Source organism: Mustela nivalis (genome assembly GCF_964662115.1).
Source record: "Mustela nivalis genome assembly, contig: HAP1_SCAFFOLD_448, whole genome shotgun sequence".
Lineage (NCBI taxonomy): Eukaryota > Metazoa > Chordata > Mammalia > Carnivora > Mustelidae > Mustela > Mustela nivalis.
Genome location: NW_028136207.1, coordinates 463991 through 480394, shown reverse-complemented (window position 1 = coordinate 480394; position 16404 = coordinate 463991). Strand labels below are relative to the sequence as shown.

The 16404-nt window shown below is 43.3% G+C and overlaps 1 protein-coding gene across 1 annotated transcript in view; it reads right to left on the bottom strand.

Annotated features, from left to right (window-relative positions):
• Positions 1-16404, bottom strand: part of LOC309857163 (uncharacterized protein) — a gene marked incomplete at its 5' end in the record, with an annotated part of 102949 nt that overhangs the window by 46766 nt on the left and 39779 nt on the right. Inside the window, 10 exons of the mRNA XM_082749989.1 lie at positions 1992-2056; positions 3061-3155; positions 3279-3346; positions 3426-3461; positions 3569-3629; positions 11523-11624; positions 14243-14381; positions 14548-14611; positions 15544-15618; positions 15834-15922. Coding sequence (XP_082606115.1) covers positions 1992-2056; positions 3061-3155; positions 3279-3346; positions 3426-3461; positions 3569-3629; positions 11523-11624; positions 14243-14381; positions 14548-14611; positions 15544-15618; positions 15834-15922 — 794 coding nt within the window. The remainder of the gene's footprint in view (positions 1-1991; positions 2057-3060; positions 3156-3278; positions 3347-3425; positions 3462-3568; positions 3630-11522; positions 11625-14242; positions 14382-14547; positions 14612-15543; positions 15619-15833; positions 15923-16404) is intronic.

The following is a 16404-nucleotide window of genomic DNA, read 5'->3' as shown; positions in this document are numbered from 1 at the left end:
TTCCCAGTGGAAAACTCCACACGTGTAATGAGAAAAGAAATCAACTCTCACAGTAACTTAGGACCCAGTGACCTGCTCCTGGAAACCCAGCTGAAGGGCTGGGAGGCAGTGATCATGCATGTAATCACTGATGTCCCCCTTAAGAACATGTGACCCAGTGTGAGATTACGACAGTGCACATAAGAGCTTTGACACTTCAAAATACTTGTAAACAGGGTCTTAAGTGGGCTGGTTCTGCAAGGCACGTTTTCCATCAGAAGTAAAATGGAGATGACTTGTGAAACATGCCCTGAGAACATTGCAGACTGCAAAGGAGACAGTATAAAATGCAGAGAGAGTTTTCTCCAGTTTCTGTTTGTGAGGATTCCCAGACCCATCTATCCCCAGGATGAGCACACCAGTGCTCCTGAACGTAACCTAAAGGGAGTCGGGCTGGCCAGAGGACTTCACTGTGGAGGGAGGGGACCTCCTCCCCCAATTACTTCCCCGGAGTGCACTGTGGGCAGGCAGGGGTACACATCCGCACACACATCTTCCCCACCACCATGTTCCAATACTATAGCATCTGTGCCAGAACGGCTATCCGCCCCCTGTGTCTCACCTAGCACCTGGGGTGAAGAGATGCCATGGGGAAAACTACTGTCACCACATGTTAATATAGGTCTGCACACCTCGACAGAGACAAGAGTGTGACACCAAGGATAATCAGCTAAGGAAAAAACTCCACTCAGGACAGGCCAGTATCTACAGCTGGGACCACACCTCCCCCATCACAGCAAACAGAGCAGCTCCTTCTATACATTGAGAACAAACACAATGAGAGGCCATGGGAAGCCAGGTGTCCATGCATGGAAGTGCAGGTGCTTGTGGGTCAACCGGAAGCCCACCAGCATCCCCCCGACCAGCTCTGCTTTCCTCCCTGACAATGGGATCTTCTACACTCCACAAGGGCTGTCCATGGCCACAGACAGCGCTGAGGAGATAGGAGTGTCCGGAGTCCTGCAGAGGACCTGGAAGAGTGCTTTCTGAGAGAAACAGGACCCCTTAGAGTGAGCAAGACCAGCTCTGTGGATCCCTGACATTCGGACAGTCCTTAGCTCAGGCACAGAGCAAATGCCTAGTCCTGGGTGCTGAGAACCACTGATGGGCCGATTCGATACCCCCAAATGGGAACCAGTGTGTCTGGAGAGCACAGGCAATGCTCCCAGGATGGGTCGGGAGAGACGCTATGAGCTGGCACAGCCATCAGACCCCATCAGAACCTGCTCACGGAAGCATAAGTAAAACACGTGTGAGGTGTGGGCCTTGCAGAGAGTCACTGGGATTCCCTCCTCAGGGCTGCTGCTCCAGGGGGTATTTTCTATGACACACCTGGCACCTGCCAGAGTTCATCATCATCTCACCCAGGGGCCAACTGGAGGGAATCTAGCTGTCGTCTTCACCCACTCAGATGGGACGCACGGGAGGTCACAGCTCACCTTCTCCACAAACACTCAAGCTGCCCAAAGCATGTGGGGCAAGTGTGACGCGGTCCTGGCTTTTCCCATTTTCCATCTGAGGACCTCTGCAGACACCCTCCCAGGTTAGTCTCCTGACCCAAATACTAAAAATGCTCCAGCTCCCGCAGGAAAGCAAACCGCAAGGAGTCAGCCAGACTAGCTGACTTCACTGTGGGGTGAGATGTCACCCTCCACGAGTTATGTACACACACACATACACGCACGTACACACACACACACACACACACACACACACACACATGCATGAGGTGAGCGTCCTACCATCCCGTGTCGCAAAGCATCTACAGCTTTGGGAGGAAGCACAAATTTGAAGATCTCTAAGGGAGCAGGTGGAGGCTCCTGGGTGAACAGCGTGCACTCTGAAAGGGATAATCACAGGACACACACCAAGGCCACAGGATAGGACAGGGACCTGTCCACACTGCAATCCATTTCAGAAACAGACACAACTAAAAATGCCCAAGCACTTACCGTATGCATCTCTGGGTCCCTTTGAGGGTTAGTGCTGCTGTTCATCCTGGGAACCACTCTAGATGCTAGATCAGACAAAGGTCAGATGTTTATTGTGGTTTCATGCCCTCCATGCCTTCCTCTCCCATCTTGCACTCTTTCCCACACTTGGGTCCCTTATCAGAGGGTTACTTGGGTCCCTTATCAGAGGGTTTCACCCGTGACTCAAGTGAGTCCTTTGCAACGAGAGACACCAGTCACCTCTTGCGTGAGACACTCCAGGGCCCTGGTTCCAGTGTTTCTGTAAGCAATCCATCACGTGTAAACAGGTCGGGGTACAACTGGCTATCAACACTAAAATTGGGGTGCTCAACACACATCAGAAAAAAATCACTTTATCTTCATAGATTAAACACCTAAGTGAGAATAGCCTTGTGTGGGGACATCCACAAACCCTCAACATGAACAGCCCATGTTCTCTTCTCAGGCCACAGGTGGATGGTTCATTTGTCCATCCTGTAGTTGGGACCTAGAATGAGTGACTGGCCAACAAATAAACATTTCAGGGAAGAAACAGACTTTGACATTTGTATAGTCATGAACAAAGAAATCATAGACAGATTGAGCAATAAAGCTATGGCATTGCACCGATAACATGAGAGGAGTAAAATATATTTCATTGCTCAATATGGTCCTATAGATGACAAATAAAACAAAAATATAGAAACCTCCATAATGAGTAAATAAATTCCCTTTTTCACCAATAGTCTTTTTTTTTTTTTTTTTTTTGTCAAGGTGACCACTGAGTCAAGGTGGGAAGGGCGCTCGTCTCGCACCTTCTCAGGCTCAGCTCTTCCGAAGGGGGTAGCAAGGGTAAGGTGTGGAGCGGTGTGAGCTCCACCTGTCACGGGGGCAAGTGTCCTGCTGCCTGGGGGCATATAAGAAAAGCACCCTCCTGTCACCCCTTCAGACCACCTGCAGGCTTGTGATTCTCTCCAGGACACACAGCAATCACCCACAGGAACAGGAAGGACACCGTGTGGTTTCACAGCAGAAATCAGGCTGCTGCATTTCCCATTGTGCTCCCTACCTTGCCACACAGGCTTCTGCAACTCAGGCTTTCCCGGCTTCAGTTCCCGCCTCACGGACCCCACAGGCAGCATCTCCCTTTGCATCATGCGCAGTCTTGAACACAGAAAAAGAATGGACATCTCTAAGAATTACAACACCACATCCTCTCCTAGGCAGTAAACAGCATAGCCCTCACCTCTCCAAACACCTGCAAAAACGCATGTCAAACTCCCACACCTGTATTTCCAGTAGGTGTTCTCCCTGCTCTGCTGCATCATCCTTGTTTCCCAATACCGAGCCTTCATCTGCGGCAGAAAAACACACCCACCTTCAGTTGTGCCCGACTGTGCCGCAAACGAAGATGAGGAAAAGGAAAACACTTACCCAGTTAGCCAGAGCATTCCTCTCTTGAACTGCGATCTGAAAAAGCCAACACACCAGAAACCCATGTTCAGGGCTCTAAGGGCCACGACCATCACCTGCAGGGGGCGCCAAGGGGTCAGTGTGTTGGACACAACTTCGGTTACCTTGTGGTTGAAGCTGAGGTTAGACTCCTGCAGCTCTTCTCGCATTTCTTCCACTTCTCGTCTGTGAGGGGGGACAATTGTTTTCACCAGACAAAACCCAACACTGGGTGTGATTTTCAATCATCTGCCAATGTGGCCATCCTCCTCTTATCTGTCCCCTCATACAATTGATCCTGACACAGGAAACACTTTCACCTGACTATAATTGGACTGTGGGATCAAAGCTGTTCTTACAGCCTTTCCTTCATCATTTTTCTTTGCCTGCAGGATCAAAACCGACAAAACTTCCTTACCCGTTTTCAATCCTTCCCTCAGTTATCAGATGACAAATGTCTTTTGCCATGAAGCTCTATTCTCCTTTAACTTCTATCCTCGCTATGGTTCCCAGGTTTGCAGAGACCAGCACCATCAGATGCCACTACCGGGCTTATGGGAAAGACTCATCCTAGGACAAACTGTTTTCCTCCAAACACCACCTCAAGGACGCTGGTATGGAGCTAGTTTCCACAGTCATGCCAACACTGGGGATCCGGATATGTTTAGTAACGTAATTGTTTTGTGCCTTATCTTTCTGTGTCAGTTAATTTGCTCTGGATACATCCTCTGAATTTTAGTGTATATTACTTAATTGAGTCCTCAAAATATACAGAGATTAACAATCCAGAGGGAGGGAGGAGTCAAGATGGTGGAGAAATAGCAGGCTGAGATGACATCAGGTAGCAGGAGATGAGCTAGATAGCTTATCAAACCATTCCAAACACCTACAGATCCAACAGGAGATCGAAGAGAATAAGAGCATCAATTTGAGAAACAGAATATCGACTACTTTCTGAAAGGTCGGACCCACGGAGAAGTGAATCCAAAGCGATGGGAAGATAGACCCCGTGGGGAGGGTCCGGCTCCTGACAAGCAACAGAGCACAAATCCAGGACTTTTAAAAGCGATGTGCACTGAGGGACGTCGCTCCAGAGGCTAAACCGGGCTGAAGCCCGTGCAGGGACGGCGTGGCCCCAGGTCCTGCAGGGTCACAGAAGGCCCGGGGGTGTCTGAGTGTCATAGAACATGCAAGTATTAGAGCGGGGAAGCCGGCAACAGAAAGAGAGCCAAGGAGTGACCTTTCAACTCAGCGTTACCTTGAACCGTAATCCATGGCACAGGATCTGGGGAAATCCCCCCAAAAGAGCTCAGCGATCTAAGGGTTTCGGAGACTCCAGGTGGAGCTGTGTGCCAGAGACAGAGACACTTGGTCACAGCCTGGGTGAGGTCTGAGCGCAGCCGGAGGCCAGGGAGAGGGAAATGATGAGTGCTTTTCCCTGAGGGCGCACTGAGGAGTGGGTCCCTGAGCTTTCGGCTCCTCCAGGACAGAGATTGGGAGGCCGCCACTTTCATTACTGATCTCTGGAACTCTACGGAAAGCGTTCAGGAAACAAAATCTCCTGAAAGCGACCCCAGCGGATTACTTAGCCTGGCCTCTGGAAAGGGTGGTGCAATTCTGCCTGGGGCAAAGAGACCTGCGAATCACTACAACAGTCCCCTCCCTGAGAAGATCAACAAGAAGTCCAGCCAAGACCAAGTTCACTTACCAAGGAGAACAGCGGAATACCAGAGGAGGCTAAAGCAAACCATGAATTCACGGCTTTCTCCTCATGATACTTTAGTCTTGCAAAGTTAATTTTTTTAACTTTACTTTTTTATCTTCAGCTAATTTTTTTTTAAACTTTTACCCTTTCTTCTTTTAACGTTTTTTTTAAACTAGTTTATCTTAACAATACTTTTCATTAAAATAATCTTTTTCAAACCTTCATTATTATTGTCACGTTATCCTTCATTGTATCTAACTTCAGTTTCTGTATACACATAGGGTTTTTTCTTCTAAAAAATTTGGGGTACAACTTCTTCTAATAGATGAAACTACACCCTAAATCTACCACCGGGCTTGTTCTACTCTCCAGCCTGAGCAATTCTTCTCCACTTTCTTTTTTTTTTTTTTTTTTTTTTTTACATTTTTTTTTTTTAATTTATTTAGTCAGAGAGAGAGAACGAGAGCGAGCACAGGCAGACAGAGAGGCAGGCAGAGTCAGAGGGAGAAGCAGGCTCCCCGTGCAGCAAGGAGCCCGATGTGGGACTCGATCCCAGGACACCGGGATCATGACCTGAGCCGAAGGCAGCTGCTTAACCAACTGAGCCACCCAGGCATCCCTCCACTTTCTTTTTCTTTATTCTCCCAACCAACTTACATATCAACTCTTTCTTTAGAAATTAAAAAAAATTCTTTTCATCTTAATAGTCATATTCCGTCCTTCATTGTGCTTACTCTTATATATGTTTTCCATCCTTTAAAATTTTGGGAGGTAATTTCTTGTAAGAGACAAAAATACACCCCAAATTAAGTGAATGACCCTGTTCTAGTCACCAGACTAATATGTATATATATTTTTCTTTTTTATATTATTTCATTATTTGTATTCTTTTTTAAATTTTTTCCCTGAACCTCCTTTTTCCCCCTTTCTCTCCCACCATGATTTGGGTTCTCTTCTGATTTGGCTAAAGCACACTTTCCTGGGGTCTTTGCCACCCTTTTAGTATTTTATTTGCTCCTTCAAATATTCTTATCTGGACAAAGTGACAAGGCGGAAAAACTCACCACAAATAAAGAACAAGAGACAGTATCGAAGGCTAGGGACCTAATCAATACGGACATTGGTAATATGTCAGATCTAGAGTTCAAAATGACGATTCTCAAGGTTCTAGCCATGCTCTAAAAAGGCATGGGAGATATTAAAGAAACCCTACCTGGAGATATAAAAGCCCTTTCTGGATAAATAAAAGAACCACAGTTTAACCATGTTGAAATCCAAAAAGCTATTAAAGAGGTGCAATCAAAGATGGAGGCTCTTACTGCTAGGATAAATGAGGCAGAAGAAAGAATTAGTGATATAGAAGACCAAATAACAGAGAATAAAGAAGCTGAGCAAAAGAGAGACAAACAACTACAGGACCACTTGGGGAGAATTCCAGAGATAAGTGATACCATAAGACAAAACAACATTAGAATAACTGGGATTCCAGAAGGAGAAGAAGAGAGAGCAGAGCAGAAGGTATATTGGAGAGAATTATTGGAGAGAATTTCCCTAATATGGCAAAGGGAGCAAGCATCAAAATCCAGGAGGTGTAGAGAACCCCCCTCGAAATCAATAAGAATAGGTCCACAACCCGCCATCTAATAGTAAAATTTACAAGTCTTAGCAACAAAGAGAAAATTCTGACAGCACCCCGGGACAAGAAGTCTGTAACATACAATGGTAAAAATATTAGATTGGCAGCAGAATTATCCAAAGAGACCTGGCAGGCCAGCAAGGACTGGCAAGATATATTCAGAGCAATAAATGAGAAAAATATGCAGCCAAGAATACTATATCCAGCTAGACTATCATTGAAAATAGAAGGAGAGGTAAAAACCTTCCAGGACAAACAAAATCTGAAAGAATTTGCAAACACCAAACCAGCTCTACAAAAAATATTGAAAGTGGTCCTCTAAGAAAAGAGAGAGCCTAAAAGTTGTAGATCAGAAAGGAACAGAGACAACATACAGTAACAGTCATCTTACAGGCAATACAAGGGCACTAAATTCATATCTCTCAATAGTTCCCCTGAATGTAAATGGGTTAAATACCCCAATCAAAAGACACAGGGTATCAGAATGGATAAAAAAAAACAATACCCAACCATATGCTGCCTACAAGAAACTCATTTTAGACCCTAAGACACCTCCAGATTTAAAGTGAGGGTGTGGAAAACAATTTACCATGCTAATGAAAATCAGAAGAAAGCTGGGGTGGCAATCCTTCTATCAGATCAATTAGATTTTATGCCAAAGACTATAATAAAAGAGATGAGGAAGGACACTATATCATACTCAAAGGGTCTCTCCAACAAGATCTAACAATTTTAAATATCTATGCCCCTAACATGGGAGCAGCCAACTATATAAACCAATTAATAACAAAATCAAAGAAACACATCAACAATAATTCAAGAAGAGTAGGGGACTTTAACACTCTCCTCACTGAAATGGACAGATCATGCAAGCGAAAGATGAACAAGGAAATAAAGGCCTTAAATGACACACTGGACCATCACAGATGTATTCAGAACATTCCATCCCAAAGCAACAATACATATTCTTCTCTAATGCACATGGAACATTCTCCAAAAGAGATCACATCCTGGTTCACAGATCAGGTCTCAACCGGTATCAAAAGATTGGGATCATCCCCTGCATATTTTCAGACGACAATGTTCTGAAGCTAGAACTCAATCACAAGAGGAAAGTTGGAAGGAACTCAAATGACAGAGAAAGGAAGCTAAAGAGCATCCTATTAAAGAATGGATGTCTCAACCAGGAAAATAAAGAAGAATTGAAAAAAAAAATCATGGAAACAAATGACAATGAAAACACAATGGTTCAAAATCCGTGGGACACAGCAAAGGCAGTGCTGAGAGGAAAATATATAGCGATACAAGCCTTTCTCAAGAAATAAGAAAGGTCTCAAATACACAACCTAACCCTACACCTAAAGGGGCTGGAGAAAGAACACCGAAGAAAACCTAAACTCAGCAGGAGAAGAGAAATCATAAAGATCAGAGCAGAAATCAATGAAATAGAAACAAACAAACAGGGGCGCCTGGGTGGCTCAGTGGGTTGGGGCTCTGCCTTTGGCTCAGGTCATGATCCCAGGGTCCCGGGATCGAGCCCTGCATCGGGCTCTCTGCTCAGCAGGAAGCCTGCTTCCTTCTCCCTCTCTATGCCTGCCTCTCTGCCTACTGCTTACTTGTGATCTCTCTCTCTGTCAAATAAATACTTAAAATCTTTAAAAACAAACAAACAAACAAACAAACAAACAAAACAATAGAACAAATCAATGAAACTAGGAGCTGGTTCTCTGAAAGAATTAATAAGATTGATAAACCCCTGGCCACACCTATCAAAGGAAAAGAAAAAGGACCCAAATTAATAAAATCACAAAAGAAAGAGGAGAGATCAAACCAACACCAAAGAAATACAAACAATTATAAGTACATATTATGAGCAACTCTTCGCCAACAAATCTGACAATCTGGAAGAAGTGGGTGCACTATCAGAGACAATATTATCTATCACAAGTGAGCCAGGAATAAATAGAAAACCTTAACAGACCCATAACCAGTAGGGAGATTGAAATAGTCATCAAAAATATCCAAACAAATAAAAGCCCAGGGCCAGATTGCTTCCCAGGGGAATTCTATCAAACATTTAAAGAAGAATTAATTCCTATTGTCCCGAAACTGTTCCAAAAAACTGAAATGGTAGGAAAACTTCCAAACTCGTTTTATGAGGCCTGCATCACCTTGATCCCCAAACCAGACAAGGATCCCATCAAAAAAGAGAATTACAGATCAATATCCTTGATGAACACAAACGCAAGAATCCTCACCAAAATACTAGCCAATAGGATCCAAGAGTACATTAAAACGATTATTCTCCACCACCAAGTGGGATTTATTCCAGGGCTGCAAGGTTGGTTCAACATCTGCAAATCAATTAATGTGATACAATACATTAAGAAAAGAACAAGAACCACATGATACTCTCAATAGATGCTGAGAAAGCATTTGACAAAGTACAGCATTCCTTCCTGATCAGAACACTTCAAAGTGTAGGGATAGAGGGCCCATATCTCAATATTATCATAGCCATCTATGGAAAACCCACTGCAAATATCATTCTCAATGTAGAAAAACTGAGAGCTTTTCCGCTAAGGCCAGGAACACGGCAGGGATGTCCATTATCACCATTGCTATTCAACATAGTACTAGAAGTCCACGCCTCAGCAATCAGACAACAAAAAGATATCAAAAACATCCAAATCAGCAAAAAAAAAAAAAAAAAGTCAAACTCTCACTCTTTGCAGATGATATGATACTATATGTGGAAACCCCAAAAGACTTCACTCCAAATCTGCTAGAACTTGTACAGGAATTCAGTAAAGTGTCAGGATATAAAACCAATGCACAGAAATCAGTTGCATTGCTTTACACAACAACAAGACAAAAGGACGAAAATTAAGGAGTCAACCCCATTTACAACTGCACCCAAAACCATAAGATAATTAGGAATACAACTAAGCAAAGAGGCAAAGAAACTATACTAAGAAAACTCTAAAGCACTCATGAAAGAAATTGAGGAAGACACAAAGAAATGGAAAAAGGTTCCATGCACCTGGATTGGAAAAACAAATATTATGAAAATGTCTTTGCTATCTAAAGAAATTCACACATTTAATGCAATCCCTATCAAAATCCCATCCATTTTTTTTCAAAGAAATGGAACAAATAATCCTAAAATTTATGTGGAACCAGAAAAAACCTCGAATAGCCAAAGCAATATTGAAAAAGAAAGCCAAAGTTGGTGGCATCACAATTCTGGAATTCAAGCTCTGCTTCAAAGCTGTCATCATCAAGACAGAAGGGTACTGGCACAAAAACTGACACATAGATCAATGGACCAGAAGAGAGAATCCAAAAATACACCCTCAACTCTATGGTCAACTAATCTTCAACAAAGCAGGAAAGAATGTCCAATGTCCAAAGACCGTCTCTTCAACAAATGGTGTTGGGGAAATTGGACAGCCACATGCATTAAAATGAAACTGGACCATTTCCTTACACTACACAGGAAAATAGACTAAAAATGGACGAAGGGCGTCAATGTGAGAAAGGAATCCATCAAAATCCTTGAGGAGAATACAGGCAACAACATCTTCGACCTCAACCACAGCAACTTCTTCCTAGAAACATCATCAAAAGGGAGGAAATCAAAGGCAAAAACAAACTATTGGAACTTCATCAAGACCAAAAGCTTCTGCACAGCAAAGGAAACAGTTAACAAAACCAAAAGACAACTGACAGAATGGGAGAAGATATTTGCAAATGACATATCAGATAAAGGGCTAGGATCCAAAATCTATAAAGAGCTTCGGAAACTCAACACCCAAAGAACAAATAATCCAATCAAGAAACGGCAGAGGACATGAACAGACATTTCTGCAAAGACATCCAGATGGCCAACAGACACATGAAAAATTGCTCCACATCACTCGGCATCAGGGAAATACAAATCAAAACCACAATGAGATACCACCTCACACTAGTCAGAATGGCTAAGATTAACAAGTCAGGAAATGACAGATGCTGGTGAGGATGCATAGAAAAAGGAACACTCTTACACTTTTGGTGGGAATGCAAGCTGGTGCAACCACTCTGGAAAACACCATGGTGGTTTCTCAAAAAGCTGAAAATAGAGCTACCCTATGACCCAGCAATTGCACTACTGGCTATTTACCCTAATGATACAAACGTAGTGATCTGAAGGGCCACGTGTACCTGAATGTTTATAGCAGCAATGTCCACAATAGCCAAACTACGGAAAGGACCTAGATGTCCATCAACAAATGAGTGGATAAAGAAGATGTGGTATATATATACAGTGGAATACTATGAAGCCATCAAAAGAAATATCTTGCCATTTGCGACGACGTGCATGGAACTAGAGGGAATTATCCTTATCGAAATAAGTCGATCGGAGAAAGACAACTATCATATGGTCTCCCTGATATGAGGAAGTGGAGATGCAACGTGGGGGGTTGTGGGGTAGGAAAAGAATAAATGAAACAAGATGTCACAAAATAAACTGAGGGATGCTGGGGGGAAGGTTGTAGGGAGAGGATGGTGGGGTTATGGACACTGGGGAGGGTATGAGCTATGGTGAGTGCTGTGAAGTGTGTAAGCCTGATGAATAACAGACATGTACCCCTGGGGCTAAGAATTCATCATAGGTTTATAAGAAAATTAAAAATTTAAAAAAAATCCAAAGGGAACTTTTCAGGAGCCAATAGTATGTAGTGTCTGAACTTACCCGTACTTCTCCATTTCTTCTACAGTTACTTTCAGATATTTATCGGCAGCTAACAGCTCATTCTTAGTTGCATTCAATTCATACAGTTTCTCTTCTAGCTTCCTAAGATGGGAGAGATATATACATTGTCCAGTAGCCACGGTCCTGAATTTTTGCCATTTATTCTTCCAGCACACTTGATGGCCTATGGTGGAATGTCCCCGCTAAAAGCACAGACTGACAACACAACAGGGAAATGAATGAAGGCCCCATTTAAGGTTGAAGAAACATCGAACTCTTGCTGCTGGCCAAGCTCCCTGCAATCGGGGCTTTCTTTTTACTTGTCTACTTTAATTCATTCACTATGTCACCAAATAATATTGCACTCTGTGCCCTCTTGGAATACGTCTTTGGTTTGAGAAGGTGAAGGCTCATTTCAATTCAAAGTGAAAAGCCAAGCCTGATGAGCTACACTCATTAGGATGAATAGGGGACCATCATTAGTCTCTGTGGGGAGCCCTGATCCTCAGACCAAGGCTGTGCCCCCACATTCAGCCCAAAGGAACTTCCAGAATATGGCTTCACTGGTATGGAAACTCACTCCCACACATCTCTAGGCTTTAGATGTACAACCCCTGGCCCCTCGTGAAAGATCCTGGAATAGGAAAAGGCCAATCTTAGTGCCGAAAATATGTCCTTAAATAATCCATGTGAACTGTCACATACTCAGGGTGTTATCACAGTGGAACATAGTTCAGATGTAAATCTGTCAACTCCAATGACTCTACCTTTATTAAAAAAAAAAGATTTTATTTATTTATTTGACAGATAGAGACCTCAAGTATGCAGAGAGGTAGGCAGAGCGGGGGGGAGCAGGCTGCCCACTGAGCAAAGAGCCCAATGCAGGGCTCCATCCCAGGGGGACCATGACCTCAGCCGAAAGCAGAGGCTCTAACCTACTGAACCACCCAGGCGCCCCAAGTAAACCTTCTTGACCAAGACCAACTTCATGGATGGTGAAGGCAGCAAATGGTGATGCTTAGAAAGGTTGGTCTGCTGGGCTGCCCTCAACTCTTTTGTTCATGGTGTTCATTCACAAGGTTTCAACAGGACACTTGTCAAGAATCTCATGCAGAAAGACTTAGGGACAGACAAAAGCTCTAGAAAGAGAAGGACAGGAGCATCTGCTTTTGGTCTCTCAACCATCCTTCAGCAAATGTCTTCTGGAGCGGCAGTCAGTGTGCGGCTCAGGGATATGGTGTTGAAGAGAGAAAGGTGGTCAGGACACTGGACCTGCCCCAAGAAGGTCCTGAAGTATGTAAATTAAAAGTAAGACTCCTTTCTTTGCCTGAATTGTGTTCTAACGGCAGAAATAAAAGTAATGAAATATTATTATTATTATTATTAAAATTATTATTATTTCAAAGATTGATTTGAGAGAAGGAAAGAGTGAGGGGAGTGGGTCTTTACCAATGAACAGAACCCAAGTGCCTATGAGAGAGAGTGGCCCCCACCACCGATGTGGGACGGAATAACACAAAGCTGATTCCCCAGGGTAGACAGGGAACAGTTTTGCTTTTCCACATGAATGAGGGACTTCAACGTCCTTATCTCCTCCTGAGAAATAAAAGGACACACTGGACAAGAGAGAAAACTTGTGACTGAATGCACCCAATTTCTAAAGAGCACATGAAGAAACATGATAATCAGATGGAGAAGAAGGAAGCCTAGGAGAAAGCCAGCCTGGCAGTGAGAGCCAGTTTCCGGAGGACACATCAGTGAATTCTAGAACAGGCGAGTGAATACAAAGTAAATGAACAAGCAACCTTTTGGGGACAGGTTGGAATTCAACAAGCGAAGCTCTCGTCCAGCCAGCAAAGATGAGACTTAATGAAACTGCAGACTTTGGTTGCGATCCAAGAGACATACACCTAGAAAATCGTGTGGAGGGGCACCAGGATGGCTCAGTAATTATCTGCTTAAAAGTATTTGGTACAGGTCATGATCCCAGGGTCCTGCAACAGAGCCCCACACTGGACTCCCTGTTCGGTGGGAAGCCTGCTTCTCCCTCTTGCACTCCCCCTGCTTGTGTTCTCTTGCACGCGGTGTCTCTTTCTGTCAAATAGATAAATAAAATCTCTTTAAAAAAGAAAGAAAGAAAGAAAGAAAGAAAGAAAGAAAGAAAGAAAGAAAGAAAGAAAGAGAGAGAAAAGAAAATCAGGTGGACAGGAAATACCCTGGCCTTCTAAGGTATTGGGCTGCAGCGAATGATCTCAGTTGTACACCAGATAAAGGGACCCAGTATTGCTGGAGCCCCAGCACACTTTCCACAAAGAAACTTTCCCTGTTTCTGCAGGAAGAGAATTCCATTTTTCTCTGCACATTCTGGACCCAAGTCTCATACTGAACAAGAAATGGACCTAATGCAGGAGTGGTCAGAGCACGTGATGAGAGTTAAAATGAAAGGACAATGTAGACTGATCCAGAGGGGATCCACGTATCAAAGTGATTAATGCTGGTACCTTCCCTCTTCTTCCCCAATGAATCACACAATAACATGTGGCAAGTCATTAGAACAGAAAGGAAAATTCAGGTTACACAAATCAAGACAGGAAGGGCAGGCGCAATTCTACAGAATGCATTTGGCAAAAGTACACAAAGATCCAATTCCAGAAGATCTAAATACTTGCTGCCACGAAAATTCATACAACAATATCTATGACAAGACAGCAATAGCTTACTTTTCTGCAGTCAGTTTTCGGTTTTCAGAGAACTCCACCACCATATCCAATTTTTTCTTTAGCAGGTTCAATTCTGCTTCTTTAGCTGTCTTCTGATAGCTCAGGGCATTACACTGGTCTTCCAGGAATGTTTTCCTTTCTGTAAAGGATGAGTTTAATTTTCTATGTTTGTGCCATGACCTGAGAACTTGGTTTCAATGGGGAAAGGAGAAGGGCAAGGCCGTGAAGGCAGAAAGGCATTCTCTCCCTGCCCGATGCAAACTCATTGCCACCATATGGAGATTTCATCCCCCCAAACAAGGTACCTTTAAGTTCTTGGTTTTTTGATTTCAAGGCTCTCAGCTCTTGATCCGCCAGTGCATCTTGGGCCTTTAAGACAGATTTGAGAAAAGACATATGAGGGCACCTAACAGGACAGGATCATGGAGGGCAACAAAGAAAGCCCTTGAGGCATAAAAGGAATAAGGGGCACGTAAAGAAACTAGTTCATGTCAAAAAAAACGCACAAATGGCTTTCTTAGAGGAACTGATATAAAATAATATTCTACTATACAAATTGGGCTTGCTATCATCCTTCACTGCTCACGTATTTTGTGGGATTTTCTACGTAACTTGGAGGGCAGCGCTGAATGATGTGATGATTACCCAGCTGTGAAATAAACCATACTTCCTAGGCCTTGAAATTGCAAATCTCATCGGGGTGGTCCTAAGTGAAATCACAGCTCACGGTTCAGTAGTAGTTGCTGTTCCCAGACGCCCACGCTCTACTGCGCAAACAGCACACGAGTACACTGCACTCACCTCACCCAATGAACCGAAAGCCTCCCAAGCCACATTATAGTACAACTAACACCTAACTTTTACCACATCCACATTCTTGATATTCTTTTCTCTCTGAGCTTGTAAGAGAGCCTGTTTACAATGAAGGGAGTCCTTCAAATTTTCATTAATCTCTTCCACCTTTTTGATGTTCTCCTTCAAGAAAACATATTGAATGAGTAACAATGATTCATTCCTTGGGGCACCTGGGTTACACCTGGGTGGCCCAGTCTGTGGAGTGTCTGACTCCTGCTTTCGTTTGCCTCAAGTCCTGGTCTCAAGGTCATGGGACTGATCCCCGCATCAGGCGAAACACTCGGCACGGTGTCTGCTTGGCATTCTCTCTCTGTCTCCTTCAGACCCCCTCCCCTCACTCTTTCCTTCTCTCAAATCAATCTTTGAAATAATAATAATAATAATAATATTTTATTACTTTTATTTCTGCTGTTAGAACACAATTCAGGCAAAGAAAGGAGTCTTACTTTTAATTTACGTACTCCAGCAAGGGAACGCTCATGTTCTCTCTTCGTTTCTGCTTGCTTCTTTGCTTCCCTGGCCTATAAAAAATATGAAAAAGAATCAGAAGTCCAAAATAGCATGTTAAAGAAACCTATATTTGTGACTCCTTTCACAAAGAAGGAGGCAGTACTCTACGTTTGTGAAGCTTCTCTTACTCAAGGACCATTTCTGGGTTGCATGATATAGATCGATAGAATGAACTACCAGAGGGTAAGTAACCAATATGAAATCACAAAAAAATATTTGAACATACCCTCTCCTCCCAACTCGCTATGTTTTTTTCAAGATCCCTGTTTTCATTTTTAAGGTTATTAATCTTCATCTTGATTTGGTCTAAAGTAACTGAAAGGAGAAAAAATAATTTTAAGATAATTAGCAAAAACAGCGACATTGAATAATCCCAATATATTAGCACCAGAGTACATTCTCTGACACTTGGGTGTCACTAACTTGCTAGCATTCCCATTGTGCCTGAAGGGAGCATGTTGTAGCAGCATTTGAAACCTAAGACATTCTATATCAGTGAGATTCCTACTTAAAATGTTTTTCAAACATAGAAAAAGAAACAATAGAATGCTTTCTCATTTTTCTCCCAACTGTAAGCACCATTCTTGGAAAATTCAAACCTTGCATATGCCAATGTCATCGCCAGAGATGTGACCGAAAAATCAAGCATCCTAGCAACTAACATCTCTCTCCTCCAGTGATTCAGATATAAAAGCAGGTCCCTGCAAACAACCCATAATGAGCAAAACTATACTTTGTTCCTGCTCAGTGGAACGTCCACTTCCAGGTCCTACTTGGAATTCCACACAAGGAAAGCT